Genomic DNA, 18,030 nt, shown 5'->3' with positions numbered 1-18,030 from the left:
TCATCACTGTCATTTTTTTAGCGATTCCAACTGCAACTACCTTTCCCTCCCAATCCTCCTTCACATCTAGCAACTCCCTAAAATACTCTGCCCATCTTTCTCTTACTGTTGTCTTTTCCATTATCATCTCTTCATCTGCACCTTTTGCCTTTTCTTCTCTATGTAATTATAGGGCATAGATATTATCCACCACATGTATCCACAACATCAACTGACAGTGACAAAGGAGTGGAGTCGGAGACACAGGCTGCATAGCCTCTGCCAGGAAATCATCTATGTCTATGTCTACAAGGACTTTTGTAACACCTCTATGGCCCAGAGTCACAGAACATTGTTTTAAAGATTGGAGACTATAGTCACTGACAGATGCAACACCAAGAAAAGTAGTACTGCATTGCTGGAAACTGCTCTAGTTTTGAAGAATTCCCAACTTCATCTTCATCCTTCCATAAACAGGAAAAATAAATTCATAGCATAGAAATTCAGAACCTCATTTATTGAGTCAACATAGTACGGTATAAGGATAACAAATTGTGGTAGTAGCAACTGTTGTGGTTCATACATACATACGTATATATACCAATAGCTATTTCCCCTTTACAAGGGGGGTAGCCAAAAAAGAATGGCATAAATCCACTCCTACTCATTCCATCCCCACATACTCCACTTCCATTCACAATCCATCCCTCCCTCTTTTCTTGGCTCCTCATGGATGACATGTCATCCCTGCATCTTGCCCACTGTCCTGGGTCAGAAGAAGTGTAGCATGACACAGTACATCCACAGCAAGGCCATTTCATTTAATTGGCACCCCCCCCCTCTCTGTCCCCTCATGCAGAAAAAAAGATGGGAAGAAATCCCTTCAGGCTGCTTCAAAATATCATTCACCCCACCCCCATCCCCAGCTCTCTCCCTTCCATGCATTACAGCATCATACATACACAACCATTCTCCATTCACCCCTATCTTCTGTCTTCTCCCTTCCTGAAAATACATAATTGATTATATGAACTCATATTAAAATGAAAAGAAATATTGTTCTATCAGTATTTTCAACAAAAGTACTTCACATCAGTACTAAGATTATTAGAATAGAAAATGAAATTACTGTAGTAAGGTCCTCTAACATTTTTTGTTTGTGAAAAGAAAATTATATTTACTGCAATACTAAAAAGCACATGCTACCACTGTTAAGATTTTGTTTTTCATTACCAGTTAATTTGTTCAGGCTGGTGGACTAGTCCTCAGACTATAAGGATTAGGATTCAAGAGTTCTGATGGTCATAGGGACATAAATCTTAACATGAATAGCTTTGGTAATCTAAATGACATATACAAAATAAATGTTAATAAGTTTACATTTGAAAGCATAATATCATCTGAAAAATAGTAACTGTGGATAATATTCATCAAATAAAAAAGTAACAAAAATATATACAGTACTTAATATTTCTCATGATAATGAGTGCTAATGTACTTATGAATAAAGCTAGGTAAATAATAAACTCAGGTGAATCTAAGAGGAAAGTTGGACTGGGTATCTTAAACACCAAACCACATTGACAGCTGTAACCACTACTACTGTACTGTAATAACCAAAATTTATTTAATTTTTTCATGAACAAAAGCCTTATACAATCATTCATAAAGTCTTTGCATTCTATAAAAACATTCATAAAGTAAATAAACTCTATAATGTCAATGGCATGACAACAAATGCATATAGTCATTCTCTTTGAAGTAATAAACAATTTTATAAGAAATAAAATGGTACTTTGTGGTTCTGTAGAAGTTGGTGCTGCATCACATCTAGAACAATCACATTGAAAACAAGAAGTCTTCAGTTCACTAAACATAATCCTACAGCTGCAAGTATTCTTCACTGAAATTAGTAACTATATAAATTATTCCAGAAAATGTTTTTAGATTGGGACAATACATAGACAGCCCACTATGCATTGTATCATCATACATAGCTGATGATTAACCTTTCAGATAAATATAATCTTATATACAAATATTCTTATTACTATCATTGGTTTAATAGCCCCTCTTTATTTCTGAATTTGAGCCTATTTCCTATGCACAGTCTATCTCTAAGTAAAACTGAAAACCCCCAAGTGGTCATTTCTGCATACATCTGATAATCTCTCCATATAACATTCATATCCTAAAATCTATTACATTGTAAAATCATGTACAATATTGTGAACTTCTCCAATGCCTTCTTTTTTATAATTCAATTTATGGCTCTCATTTTTATTCTCATTTAAGACACTGATATTCAAGTAGAGAAGCTTAACTACTTCTTTGATTGAAACAATGAGAAGTTAAAAGATAATGTGGATATTCATTCCATACCAGCAATTTGGAGACCTACATTTCTCAAAGATACTTTCATTTAGCTGTTATCTTTGGTCTTCTTTGGTTTCAAACAAACCCATATCTTTCAGGGACAGGTATTGAAAATTTGACAAAGAGGGTGCTTCTGATGATAGAGGTAAAATATATAAACAGTCTCATTTTCTTTTTACTTTCTGATAAAATTTTGTTTTATGGTAAAAAGACCACAAAGAAGGTAGATATAACATAATTTTCTGCAAGGAGGATTTAATAATATATGACACATTCTTTCACATTTCCTTTCAGCTCTGAGCAGGGGACAAGTAATTACTGGCAAAACTGATCTACAAATGCTCATTCATCAAGATCCACCTGACTTTCATTAATTCTGTAATTGCAGAGATAAACATACAAAATTTCTGTCTATTGCCAGACAATTCTACTTAGATTCGGGAGACCTCACCCACACTCAAAGCACTACACTTATCTCTATTAACCCTTTAAGTGTGAAGACTGGTTTGGTATTTGTTCTAGTTATTGTCTCATGATTTTATTCAGCTAAGACAAACCCCTTCCACATTCAGACTATTTGGATGTTCCCTCAACACACGTATTCTGATATTACATATTAGCCTTTTCTTCCTGCATTGAATATATACTTTATGCTCTGCTATGGCTACACTTTAATCATGTGCATCTCCACTAGGCCATATTTTCAATCAGTATGGAAAAAAGATAGATAATCAAATAAATTTCAAATCTGCTTAACTGTACTACAACCACATTCTTATATTTTACATTATTGAACTGATATCAGAAGTTGACCACATAGTGCTATCAAAATCACCATATTACTGATATATTATAATTTTTTACCATATCCCACTTTTCTGAATGAATTAACCCTTTCTAATACAATGGCTCGCTAGGTGCTGCAAGGCTTCTATGGAGGGGACCATAAGGCTACAAAATTACTATATGGTTCAGTGCACTGTACATATTTTGATGTATTTAACTAGGTTGTTTTAACTAGACAAATCATGTAATATGCAATCTTCACTTTCGTTTCTTTTTACCTTATTTCAAACTCAAAAACCAGCCTGTTTTGAAATTCCCAAATAATGAATGTGTCAATCACTCTGAAACCATGGTGACATTACACAACCCTGAAGTAGCACCACTTCCATATTTACTTTAATTTTCATTTACTCTCTCAATTATAAACCCTCACACATGTTCCAATACTCATGGAAAACTTCAGACTGTCTTCAATAGACTTCCCCCTATTCCATATAGATGTAATAGACAATGCAATATTTCTTCCTTGAGTGACTTACAGACCAATCCAGTGGCTCTTGCTAGTTTACCTGGGAGCCATGGGTCTTCTGCCAGAGATCTGGAACAACATAATCATTACATGTTCCACAAAGTTTCTCTATCAAACCTATCATATGCCTTTCCCAAGTCAATGAAAGCCCAAAACACATCTTTATCTATTGCTAAATATTTTTCATATACCTGTTTTACCACAAAACCATGTACAAACCCTCATTTTTCTCCTAAAACCAGACTGCCTTTCCCTAGTCACTTTGTTCCCCTCCCAACCTTCTCAATTAATGTATGTCCATGTACTTTACTAACCCCTCCCAACCTTCTCAATTAATGTATGTCCATATACTTTACTAACCACATTCAACAGACCAATCCCATCATAACTACACCACTCACATTTCTTTCATTGAACACTTTCACCAACCATGCCACTCCACAAGACATTCTGCATGACATCAAAGCCTTTCTAACTTTTATTTTCTTCCAATGCTATTTGTACTTCCTCCTTTACAATAACTTTATTATTTTCCTCAATCCTCAGTCATCCTTCAAGCATCATCCATTGTCACAATGAAAGCCTCCCTGTCTCCAACATTCAGTAATTCCTTGAAACATTCAAAATATCATGTTATTTATAAATGAGAATTTATCATATGTAACATCGTCCTAGCCTTCTGATAGGGGGAAGTTTGTGATGTTAAACCATATCAAATTTAAACAGAATACTTAAAATTCCAAATATCATAAAACATGACAACAAGTTTTTGAGGTGCTTCATCAAAGCCAAATTGTAACATGATTAAATATTTCATGTGAAAACATTACTATTTGGTTTACCAGAGCCACAAAATTAGTCCTGTCTCTTAGCCTTCTTACTGGAATCATAATAATTCCCCAAACTCTAACACATCTCTATTCCTGACAATACCTAATTTTTCACTAATTTGCTACAAAAATCAGTTTAATCTTATTCACACTTTTCCTTTGTCCTTTTATCTCATGAATTTACTGGTTGCATCTGCACCCAAGGCACAGATTTCAAAATGTACATAATTATTTTTTGCAACAACACTACCTAACTGAGCTTACTATTATTTCAAACTCACAAAACCTAAGCCAAAGCTTAGTCAAAACTTGCTTAGTAGTTTCTGTGCAAGTGAACAATTTCCAAGTATAATCCAGTTATACTGTAGCTCCAGCCTAGTATTACAGTACAAACAAGCTGTGTGAACTTGTGTTCACTGTTAAACTACATATGAGCAACTACTTGGACGGTGATGCAGGTTTCTTGAAGGCAAAATTGGTCACTAAGGTAGAACAGTAAAAATGATATGTTAATGTGTGAGGCTTGAGAATAAGGTTCTTCAAAGTCTGAGTTATGAGATGTTATTCATCAAGTCACAGTTACGAAAATACATGTCTCTAAATTTGGTACTTGCTGTTTACATTACTATCCATTTTTTGTCTATATATTTCAGTCAAGTACTACAAAATCATTAAGTACTTATTAATAATTTCTCTGATGTCTCTTTAAAATATTGAAACAATCAATACTCTAGTCTGGCATAATGTTTGTGACCATATTAATTTGGATTATCAAAGCCTGGTGAGTGAATGGATTATGCTTAGGATCAAGTCTACATACTTACAATCTGATCTTCATTTCAGCTTATACAAAAAATAAAAAAGTTCAGCCAATATCAAATAACTTAAGCAGAGATACAAGTAACATAGCTCAAGCAGAATCAGGCTCTTTCAGATAGTCTTTAGAATTATGATAAATGAAGTCTTAATGCTCAACAGTAACTATTATTTGGCTATCTGAAGTGAAAAAATTTAAAGAACAAAATAACTACTTTCCCACTACTAATAAACTGGTAACACAGAAATAGCCTCCATACTAATATGATGCAGACAACAGTCCAATATTTCTTCCCAGAGAGATTTTGATAAAGCCTGACATCTGCCAAGCACTGTGGAGCTGCAGTCTTCCAGTCAATGAAACTCTGGGCAACATTATAATATTGTCAAAATTTAATCTGTTTACTTGCTAGGAAATATGTGTGTATTTGTGCACACGAAAAAATGAAATACAGAGAGAGAAAGAGATAGAAAGAGAGAGAAGATAGAGGGGGGTAGGGATAGAAAGAGAGAAAGGACAAGGGAGAGAGATACATAGAGAGAAATTGCAAGACAGAAAGATAGGTAGATAGAAAGTGAAGCAGGCTGACAAGTTCCTAATGTTTTCTTTTTTCTTTTTTGTGAAGAAAAGATTACATTAATTGAAAGCAACTCTCAAGGCACATCCATACTCTAAATGTGACCAACAATATACATCCGAATTTCTTAAACAAAACAGAGACCTTCTGAGCATTAAGTATTCAGCCTACATTACAAGCAATCATGTTCCACAGTTTAGCATTTACACCATCTGTTTGTTCAGATATAGGTGTAGTGACAGCAAAGAAATTCAGTTACTAATTGCCCACAATGCAAGCTTTACAAGCAACTTTTTGGCTGCCTATGAAAATACTGCTAATAATATACATATATACATATACTGGACCAAAACTATGTGTATGGAATTACACATATAAACATTTGTGTGTATTTTCAATATGAAGCATAACACCAGAATGGATATGTAGTGGGTTATTCTTAAACAAGACAACAATACTACACACATGGTACAGATATTGAGTGAACCTACAACCAAGCATACATTACAAAGATCACATCTGAATAACATATAACAAGATAACCATTACACATTTACTATCACTTTTTCTGTACATAAATGATATGAACACTTTGATGACTATTTGATTGTGAAATGGACCCTGTACTAGATAGGTCGAACTGCAAGACATGGTAGATACAATGAATGGAATTGTGTGCTTCAGTTAAGTGCACAACAAATTTCTAGGATCCTTTATCATTCAAAGCACCAAAATGACCATAAATTTTGGCCTTGAGTGTTTTATTGTCTTCTCTATCTAAAATCCAACTTTTAGGCCATGTTTTGAAAAGGAGTCCCTGATGAGCCAGATGGTTTCTGCTGTTTATAAATTTATCCAAACCAGAAGACAAATTCTCTTTCAAATACTTTGCAACAGCTTTGAATTATGTATATCATATGAAGTTATGCAAGGAAAATGAGCAATTGCACTAATAACTTTTTTAAAGAAAAAATACATTTAGTTTTATATTTTAACCACTTCGGTACAATGACACCTAAACTGGCGTCATGAGGCGTGAGTGGGTACATGAGGATGCTAGCATTGGTGTCTTGATTATATATATCTTTGTAGTTATACAAGAATTACCACCAGATTCTGTGAACTGGTTTGATCATGTTTTCTGCGTTTATCATTACTCAGAGTGAAAGAGAAGGAGTAATACAGCAGTGACTTTATATTTTATAATGGGACTAGTATCATGCAGCATACATATGGCAGCTGATGCTGCGCACAAGAATATGACTCATACTGAAGTGGTTAAACATATAATTGCCTACTTCCATTATAAGGGAGAAGAAGCCCTTGGTATATAGATGGATACCTATAATACTTCTAAACTGTTCATTATCAATAATTGTGGTCTCATTTTAAAGTTTGACATGTTCTACAGATGTATGCATTCTACCTAAAACTAATGAAAACTTATGCAAAAACCACACTTGATATGCTGTTTCCCTCAATGACCAATGTTTTTGAACTTGATCTCATATTTTCATTGCAATAATACATATATACATATACCAACAGTTTTTTTCCCCTTACAAGGGAGGTAGCCAATAAACAAAGGCATAAAATCCACTCCCACCCATTCCATCCCCACATACTCCACACCCCTTCACCCCTCTCCTCTCTTATCTTGGCTCCTCCTGGATGATGGGTCATCCTTGCATCTAACCCACTGCCCTGGGTCAGAAGAAATGTAGCAAGACGAAGCAAAGGCATTGCAATAATAACACCAGAAAATGCACTTAAATCAACAACTCTAAGTGTGTTCATATTGTTAGTTACTAAGACAAAACAGCATACTCAGTTTTTATCTTACACTCAATGGAGTGAATTTAAACATGCTGGCTAAGAAACTGAAAACAAAGTTTACTGATTGGCTGGTTACCTTCACAATGATTACCATGAAGTTATTTTTTCCTTGCAGTGAGACTTGGCAACACAGCCATGTCAGGCAGAAAAAATATATTGACACAAACCTCAATATAAAAGGGGTAAAGGTAACCATAACATTTCTGATGAATACAGTTTAAAAGAGCAAACCCGGAGATGATAACCGAATTGGTGAAACTGCACATCTTCCTAGGGAAACTTGGTATCGTAACATTAAAAAAAAAGATGTTCAGTTGTATGATACTGGCTCACCAAATGACTTTTCAAAACTTTCAGAAAACTTTATCTCATGACTATCATCAATCTATCTTAAAAGTCTCTAAGCATCAACAAGAGGTTGGATCCTTTCCAAACTTTATGAAAACTTCTATTTCATCTATTAAGCCTCAGAAGTTTAAACCCAACCAGGGGCTTTAATAAATTTCACAATACAAAGTTAATATCAAACCCTTTCATTAATGACAAGGTTCAGCTCATTAATGAAGGAAGTTTCCTGATATACTATAATGACCAGTTGCTGTTATGAATAATACAGTCAACATCAAAAACTACACTGGACTTACTAGACAGTTGTAATACATGTTTTTGAATTACTGCGATGGTTTCTAAATGAACCCATCATAAGTGCTTGACTATAAGAAAAAAGACATGTAAATCCTCAGAATTAGGCTTTTGTTCTTGCCAGGGACCATGTCAGAATATTCCGCTTAGGCAGTTCTTTCCCTTCTATTAATGAGCAGTGGAATTCTTTATCTTAAAAAGTCTTTCACATCCACTGTAGTATCTGTCTTGCTTTCAGGCTAATCTTTAAGCACTTGCATAATATATTTCTAGACAAATTTGTCAGTTTTCCTCTTATTTACCTCTTTTTATTCATAATCTTGAGCAGGATGTATGCAGTTCATCCATACTTTAGAGTTCACATAAAAAAATCACTGTATATATGCTGATTCATTTAGAAACCATTGATATACTGTAATTAAAATCACATGGCACATACAAGTAGCATAGCTACCACAACTTTCAGTTTACAACAGACCTCAGGGCCATGTGGTCAATGACAATGATGAATCATGATTTTTATGACTTGTGTCCACAGCATAACTATGATCTGTGGGCTGATGAGTAACTACATGGACAATATGTGACTTATGAATTAAGACTGATGAAATCATGAATGACTGGATATGTGACTGCTTTGGTAACTTGGTCACTAATGATGCTGTGATCTTAACTGCACAGGCCTAATGTGGTAACTAATATTGACCAAGCTGTTTTGGTTGACAATGACTTAGATTAATCCTCACCCTACAGTAGCAGGAATGTAACATGACACCATTCTTATGCAAAGGTGTAACCATAATTTTTTAACTGGGAGACGAGTAAATTATAAAAATCTACCAGAATATGTGATGGATTGTGCAGGGAAAGAAATATCCATTTGTTGAAATACAAATACAGTACTGTAATTTTTTTTATATAATTTTCAAAATCACTTTTATAACTGAATATGTGATAGATTTCAGATTTACAGTTTTTAACTGAATATGTGTTGGGCCATCAATACATACATATTATACAGCTTAAGATGAATATACATAGAATCCTGGTGAAATTTAAAATAACAGACTGAATAATTATTCCAGAAACTAAACTGTTTTGTGGCATATTGTATTTATTCTCCCTATCTACAATACAACTGATTACATTCTATTTTTTCTTATAATCAGTTCAGCATTATCTTGGAGTACAATGACCTTACTGCACCTCACCACCCCCCTACACATCTCCTTACAACAATGTCTTCATGAATTTGTACATCTTAATGACTTACTGTTCTTGCAGTTCAGGTTCTCACAATGACCCAATATCCTTTCTTAGATGAGCTTCAACAACCTACTGCAGTAATGGTTACCTAGAAAACAAGCTGAGGGCTGCTAGCGTGGCCATGCAATGAGAACTTTCTCAACAGGAAGTGTTACTACAACCCCTGTCCAGCTGTCAAAGGAGATAAAAGAAAAGAAATTAGTACACTGTGCTGTGGAGGTGTTGTGTCTTTCTACACTGCCTCTAACATGAGTGGTGTGGTGGGGGACATTGTTATGTATAAGTCACATGGTTGTAACAGGGTGAGGGCATGATTTACCTTCAGCCTGTTGCTTTGCACTGTGAAGTAGTCATGAGTGATGAAAAGTTCATAAAACTGGTTTGAGGTTATGTGGAGCTTGTAGAGCCCAAAATTCACCCTATTCATCTAAACGAACAATTGCAGTGAGCTCGTTTGCGCAAACATTTCTTGACACCATGCCAGAGCAACAGCTGCATGCTGATTATCCGTATCCTAGACATATTGTGTGAACACATATTTTGATGGAACACAAATGAAATGTACCCATATGAAGACAAACCAAAAGGTGTGAATTGGTCCATGGCAGAAGAGGGTGATGTTAACTGTAGAGAAGGTGGAGCTAGTAGTTGAATTAAAACAAGAATGTTGATTGAAAAGGAAAAAATCAATTTCTACCACAAATTGCCACAAATTAACCTTTAAACCAGACACCCTCTACAGATTTTGTTTTGGCCTATGCCACATTATTTTATTCAACTAGAAGTCAAAATTAAGCCAAGATTGGTTCTGGATGAATCATAATCACACTTCATCCCAGGTCAACCCTTGACCCATAAAATCCGACGACCCCTCAAATCAATTCGTCTCTGATGACGAATTTATGACCGAAAAATCAAGTCTTACCAAATTGAATAAAATTATGCTTAACTTCTTTGAAATACTCAGGCGCATCGGCCAAGACACATAAAAATCATATACCCACTCTAGTATGGCCATGAGAAAGGTCGGAAGTTGTAGATCTGGTGCGAGAATCAGTAGCGGCAATTTTTACCACCAGACTCGGGCGGTGTGCTACGGCGTGCTCAGCCGATCCTGCACGATGGTTGGTATCAGCGCAGTTTGGTTTCAAGCACCTTTTGCACCAGATAGATAGAGCAAGTTCTTAGGGACACCATAAACGTGCAAAAAAAATTATTTGTTGGATTTGGCATCACTAGCCCTGCATGGCCTACGAGTGTCACTATCACAATCACTTTCCTCTGTTTTTGGTCCTCGATCACATGGATCACTATTACTCGCATACAAAAGCTTCCTCTTAGTTCCTTGAGGCATGTTTATACTAATATCACACTGATTGAGGTAGATAATCCCGATAAATAAGATGCAAAAAGCACTCCCTTGTCACCATGTGTATCAACGCTCTACCGCTTGTATGAAAGCACTAACTGGCATCGTAGCATTCTCTGGGCAGTGTTGACAAGTCAGACAAACTTCCCTAAAAGTATGAAAGCGCTACCAAATCTAGCGCGATTTCTGTATGGGGTTGAATATCGTGCCACCCAGGCTGCATATCGGTTCTCCCCAGTGCTGCCTCCCGGGCGGCATATCGGAGTTAATGGGTTAAGCTGGATGACTTCATCCGGTTGAAAGAATAACATAGGATTTTTGCTGTTAAATACATTCTCATCAATATATGAGGCCCCGCATGGAGAAGTGTCCCATGCGCCAATTTTTAAAATGCCAGAAATCGCTTCCAAAGTTTTGGAGACATAAAACATGAATAACTTTGTTGTCATTGAAGCTACGAGCATAATGAAAACATTGTTTTAATGTATTTTTCAAGACAAAACCACTGATGTGAGTTACAGAGATCAAAACAAAAACAAGCAACATGTAGACAAACAAACAAACAACCAACAAAACCAGATAACCTAGATGCTAGGCCATGTTAGGAGCCGGCACGCTATCGTACTCCATGTTTATGTTATCTGGGTCATCAGCATCGTATTCGCTGTCAGAGGACACCAGAGCACCTTGGGTGCGGAGGTCCTGCTGCCGAAGCAACAGGTCCCGCCACCACTGACGATTATCGGCCTGGGCGATGAACTCGTCAGTCAGGTACTGTAGGTCAGTGATCTTCTCCCTCGTGAGCAACCTGTCATATTGGTACTTCACAGGGAGGTTGACTGTAGACAGGTCAAAGAAGTCTGGACTGTAGGCTCTTCTGGATGGCATGAGTTTGACCTTGACAACACTGCGGCCGGGCGCTTGCCACACTACTCCCCGCCAAGTCTCGACTTGCTGCGCTGGCCGAGCGAGCGTGAGGTTTTACCACTTTGTTTTAGAAATGTTTCGACCATATTGCAGGTCACGTTTTGTCCTTTCCAACATGCTCGGATTGAAGTAGAAGGGCCAAAATAGTGTTATATGTGCGTAACTCAAAACCGGCCATTGTGTCGCATGGGACACTTCTCCATGCGGGGCCTCATATATGATACATATATATATATGTATCTATTTATATATATACACACATACACGGATTGCAAATTCGATAAGGTACCTCATAGGAAACTAATAAATAAGATAGAGTCAAAAAATGGCATCAGAGGAAAATTATTGGAATGGATGAAAGACTTCCTGATTGGGAGGAAAATGAGAGCTGTAATTAGAGAAAAATTCTCCAACTGGGAAGAAGTAAAAAGCGGTGTCCCGCAAGGATCAGTACTGGCCCCGATCATGTTCGCCGTATACATTAATGACATGAATGAAGGCGTGGAATGCTATATGAATTTCTTTTCAGATGATGCAAAATTACTTAAGAAGGTAAAAACGGAAGAGGACTGCAACTCATTCAACAAGTTCTGGACACGATATGGAATTGGACTCAAAAGTGGGAAGTAAAATTTGATATAAAGAAATGGAGTATAATGGAATTTGGAAAGAGTAAAAACAGAATATCAAAAGATTACAGAATTGGGGGAGAAAAAAAAAAAAAGAGCAAACTCTGAAAAAGATCTTGGAGTGATGATTGTAAAGGACATGAAACCAGATAAGCATATAAATAAAATATTCGGAGACATCTACAACTTATTGAGGTCAATCAAAGTGGCATTTGCACTACACTAATAAGACCAAAACTTGAGTACGCAGCATCACTTTGGACACCCAGTACCAAAAAGAATAATAAGAAACTAGAAAGATTACAAAGAGCAACAACCAAACTAGCACCAACTCTCGCCGAACTAACATATGAGCAAAGACTATCCAAATTGAACCTACCAACTCTGGAACAAAGAAGAGAAAGAGGAGATTTGCTGACTATCTACAGAATAATGAAAGGAATGGAAGTTTTAGACAGGAACGACCTGTTACTGTGGGACAACGGTAAAACAAGAGGACACGGAAAGAAACTGAAAAAAGATAGTTATAGAAAAAACTTGAAAAGGAACAGTTTCCCACACAGAGCAATAAATACATGGAACAAATTAGACAACAAAACAGTATGTGCAAACGCTATACAAGATTTTAAGATAAAACTTGATGCGGAGAGATACAAAGACGGGTCACCACAAGCATAGCTCCCCTCCCGTATATTACAACTAGGTAAATACTACAGGAAGACCTGAATAAGGTATGGAACTGGAGTCAGAAATGGAAAGCAGACTTCAATATTAAGAAATGTAGCATAATTGAGTTTGGAAAAAGTAAAATTAGAATATCAGGACAATATAAAATTGGAACTAAGGAGGTAAAGAAAGTGGGATCTGAAAAAGATCTGGGAGTAATTATCTCAAATGACTTGTCCTATGATAAACAAATAAACAAAATTGTCAGAGAATCCTATAACTTACTAAGATCAACAAAAGTGGCATTTACATATTTGGACAAAGAAATGGTAAAAAAAATATTAGTCACACTGATAAGGCCTAGACTAGAATATGCGGCGACATTGTGGTCACCCAGTACCAAAAAGAATATAAAGAAAATAGATAGAATTCAGAGAGCAGCCATTTTTGACTTTCAAACTTGTCATATAAAGAGAGACTGGCTAAATTGGAGCAAAGAAGAGAGAGAGAGGTGACCTACTGACCATCTATAGAATCATGAAGGGCACAGAAATACTCGATAGAGAGGACTTGTTAAAATGGGACAAGAGAAACACAAAAGGACATGGAAAGAAACTCAAAAAACAGTTATAGAAGAGATTTGAAGAAGAAACGTTTTCTACATAGAGTGGTGGACATTTGGAACAAACTGGACAAAAAAAATAGTGTGTTCAAAAACCATTCATGAATTTAAGAGCAAACCAGACACTGCGAGATACAAAGGTGGGACACCACAAGCGTAGCTCCCCTTCCCATAAAATATAACTAGGTAAATATATGCATATATTATAGGTCCTTTCCACCTTATAAGGAGGGTGGATGAATCAGAGCACACACCCACTTCATACACATTAATACCCAATTAACACCCCTCCCATACCAGGATTTAGCTTACTTATCAGGAAAAAATAAACAGATAAACTGATGTCAACCTCAACATACCTATTAGGTTCAGTAAGGAGCATGACTGTGACGGCGGAAGAGCTGGGAGTGGAGATAACCTTGGCCTGGGAGACACCCCCTGGGGCCATGACTTTGACCCTCTGGCCCATGAAGAGATGTTGTGAGCGGTATGGCAAGTAGGGCAGCCCTCCATCCCCCAAGCCTGTGGACACACCTGTAAGAGGTAGGGCAGTGAGAGGCACTGTGTGTTCAAATGTAATCCTATTCCTGCAACACTGTGATCTCCACAGGACCTTGATTGATCCACTCATGGACACCTAGGGTAGCTTCCTCGTCTGACCTCAATTTGGTAAGTTTGCCTCCTCTTGATGGTTCAGGTTTGGCACCATATATACTTCTCTGTGGAAGGTGAGACAGTCTTGTTACCCATACAAAACATCTTGATGTGTCAGGAAATGAGCACACTATGAATACACTTGTAAGGCCTTAGAGGTGGTTATCTATTCATAAATACCTACTACTGATTTATAAGACTATGTCAATCCCTACATCATCCTATTTATACAATAATAACAGTTGCCTTGAATTTTATTGGTGGGAAATCTACAGCTCCACATTAGTTAGTAATGGGCCTCAGACCTTCCAAAAGATCTCTCTTGGAAGAAAAATTGGACAGTTGTCTATATCATATTAGTGAGAATATATATTTTTTTACTGACTACCAGGAGTAGGTGAGGGAGGAGAAAGAGGAGGAAAGGAAGAAGGAGGAGGAGAAAGAAGAGGAGGAAAAGGAGAAGGAGGGGGAAGAAGGAGCAGACACCAGTTGTCAGCTCTTCTTGTGAAAAGGGGAAGCTCTTTCAATGTTAGAGGGATCCTGGGCACTGTCCAGAAAATGAGTGCCAATCCCTCAGAGCTGCAGCTCCACATAGAGATGAGAATGCTTACAGGTATTGGGAAGATGGTTTTCTCTAATTTCCATCACACATAACCATCATTAATAGGTACCTAATCGCTGGTCTCATTCCATTTCTTAGTCCAGAATGACATCAACTTTAGAACTCTTGAAAACTCTGGGTGCCTTATGTCTGTCTGTCTGAGGGCACCATGGGAAGGGGTGAAGCACTGGTCTGCAATGCCTCATCACTAACTATCTAGCTATCCATATATCAGTTGGTCTATCTATCTAACCTTTACTCACTTTCGTTTAGTATCCCATTACTACATTTAGCTTCTTCATGAGGTCCCTCCCACTTGCTCTTTTTCTTCTCTTTAAACATCTCCCCTCCTTTCTATTCCTCTCTCAAAATGGAAGAACAAGCCAGCAGGAGACCTTTTGTTTCTTAATGGGGCCGGCTGGAAAAAAGTGAAAGAAAAATAACAATTCCCTTTTCTTTTTTTGTCATTAGGCAGTCTCTTTCTCTCCCTCTCTTTTTCTCTCTCTCACCTGTAATGCGAATCTGCCCAGAAGTCCCAGCTCGCCGAAGGTCCGTCTCAGAACTCGCTTTAGTAAGACTCAAACTCCTGAAGAAGGAGTCACTAACTCTGTATGTTGGGGCGGAGGTCGCCGCGGCAGTGACAAATGAGGTGGTGGGCAGGGCACTGTACGAGGACCTAGTTCTTCTTCGGCGCCTCCGTCGATAGGGTGGGGAATAGACTGCATCTGGAGGAATGTAAGATGAGGTTTTACCCATTTGTTATTAAGGTTCATCTTAACATTTGACTCCATGTATAAATATACTACTTTTATCTTGTTGCAACATATGCAATTTTATCTCTTATTCTTCACATGATCTTTACATCATCTAGGAACTTATTAGTGTAGTATGGACCCTCCATCATTTCATTTACATATTATATGAAGAATATTACTGTTGCCAAAACTGACCCTTGCGAGCTCGTGGCTGTTTCTCTGCCCATGGGCGTGCGCCTGAAGCCGCCGACTCACCTGTGCTATGCCCGAGGGCGTAGGAGGGCGTCTGGAAGGCCATGGCTCGGGCACGGTCCGCCTCTTCGATGAGAGAGTCGGTCGAGCCGCCGCTCTCCTCGCCGGTCGCCGCCAACCAGCTATAGTCGCGGCCCAAGCTGTGAGACGGGAAAGAAAAGCTTAAATACATAATTATGCGCATACATATATACATACATACATACATACACACACACACACACATATATATATATATATATATATATATATATATAATATATTATATATATTTATATATGTATATATATATATGTATATGTATATATATATATATATATATATATATATATAATATATTATATATATGTTATATATTATGACGTAAGCGGAGTAGGAAACACAGGAGTCTTAGTCTTGAGTTAATTTCTGACTAGTTTCGCAGGTATGCTTTCTTCCTTTGAAAAAGCATACCTGCGAAACTAGTCAGGAATAAACTCAAGACTAAGACTCATGTGTTTCCTACTCCGCTTATGTCAACCTGTCAGAATGTCTCAACAGTTATATATCATACACACACACACACTTAACGGCGCAGTGGTAGCGTTCTCAACCGCTGCTACAGCGGTCCAAGTTGGAATCCCGTCCAGGGCTGAAATAATTTCAGTATTGCTGCGCTGCAGGTTGTTACTCTAACTAACTCTCGTGGGCGAGGAGTGGGGTGTATGTGTGGGTGTAAGGTCACACTGCATTACCCATAGATCGGTCACATATGAGCTCTGAGCTTTCCTCCGGGAGGAAAATAGATGTCGATCACGAGTACAACACGTGATCCAAGACCATGGTGAATCACACACACATATCTATGAGCTTTCAGTTGTTTTAACCCTTTGTGGCAAATGAATAAATAAATAAATCTGTAATTTTTCTTTCTAAAAAAATTCAACCCCAGCCCTCGGAATTGCTTGTCTCTTACCAATTGTACCGATTTATTTTCTTACATTAAAAAAAAAAATTAGTACAATTGGTAAGTGACAGTCTTAGTAATTCTGAGGGCTGAGGTTGATCTTTTGGGAAGGTCAATTATCGAGTTATCTATTTATTTTCATCTCTAATCTTTGGGCATCCTGCTCGTTTTCGAGGTTCTGGACACAGAGGAATACCAACCTGTAGGTGCGACCAAGCCTAGCGGCAGAGGGTTGGAAGTACACGGGCGGGGTACTGGCAGCTCTGACATGTCTACTCGTCGTGGCCGTTGGAGTGGTGGTGGGGGCTGGAGGCGTGGCGTGGTGGCGGTGATGCGTGGGGCGGCTTGGAGAATGGCGGAGCTGGTAGGCGGACGGGGTGGCTGAGGAGGCGGCGTGATGAAGGTCGGGCATACTGGAGGCGTGGCCGACAGTCACGCCGCAGTCTGGAACGGCAGACATAAAAGGTAAGAAGACTTCGGGGATGATGCATCGTCTCTGGTTCTCATTGAGACCCGCGGAGGGAAAGACTCACGGAAACCTCTTGCGTCGTGTCTTTCTTTCGCACCTCTGGTTCCTCTCGCCGACCCTCTGTCCCCCTCCTTTCTCCTTCCTTCTCTCTCTTCTCCCTTCTTGCACTCTCTCACTCCTTTCTCCCCTCTCTTCCTCCTTTCTCCCCTCATTTCCTCCTTCCTTTCCTCTCTTCCTCTTCCCTCTCTTTCTCCTTCCTTCTCTTTCTTCCTCAGCACTTCCCCCTCTTCCTCCTTCCTTCCCTCTCATGTTCCTTTCTCCCAACTCTTCCTCCTTCTTTCTCATCCACCTTCCTTCTCCTCCTTCTTTCCCTCTCTTCCTTCCTTCTCTTCCTCCTTCTTTCCCTTTCTTTCTCCTCTCTTCCTCTCTCTCTCTCCAACCTGTCTCAGTATAAACCCAAGTTCGCAGACTGACTTCCTAATTATGACGTCACAGTGGGCGG

General features: G+C 38.1%; 1 protein-coding gene across 3 annotated transcripts in view; it reads right to left on the bottom strand.

Annotated features, from left to right (window-relative positions):
• Positions 1-477: 477 nt before the first annotated feature.
• LOC143023451 (uncharacterized) overlaps positions 478-18,030 on the bottom strand; it is a 153,849-nt gene continuing 136,296 nt past the window's right edge. The window contains exons 5-9 of one of the 3 annotated variants that reach the window (XM_076181983.1): positions 17,260-17,503; positions 16,117-16,253; positions 15,616-15,831; positions 14,211-14,385; positions 478-9,809 (exon numbers count right to left, since the gene is read on the bottom strand). In XM_076181983.1, the coding sequence (XP_076038098.1) occupies positions 9,749-9,809; positions 14,211-14,385; positions 15,616-15,831; positions 16,117-16,253; positions 17,260-17,503 (833 nt within the window). In that variant the 3' untranslated portion in view covers positions 478-9,748. Of the gene's footprint in view, positions 9,810-9,880; positions 10,794-14,210; positions 14,386-15,369; positions 15,525-15,615; positions 15,832-16,116; positions 16,254-17,259; positions 17,504-18,030 lie in introns of those variants that run through there. The other 2 variants (XM_076181975.1, XR_012966179.1) reach the window with 2 other exon arrangements.

The sequence above is a fragment of the Oratosquilla oratoria genome, chromosome 3 (genome assembly GCF_046742065.1).
Source record: "Oratosquilla oratoria isolate Oo_2021 chromosome 3, ASM4674206v1, whole genome shotgun sequence".
In the NCBI taxonomy this organism is placed as follows: domain Eukaryota; kingdom Metazoa; phylum Arthropoda; class Malacostraca; order Stomatopoda; family Squillidae; genus Oratosquilla; species Oratosquilla oratoria.
The sequence above is the reverse complement of the archived record's forward strand: the minus strand, read 5'-3'. Positions and strand labels throughout refer to the sequence as shown.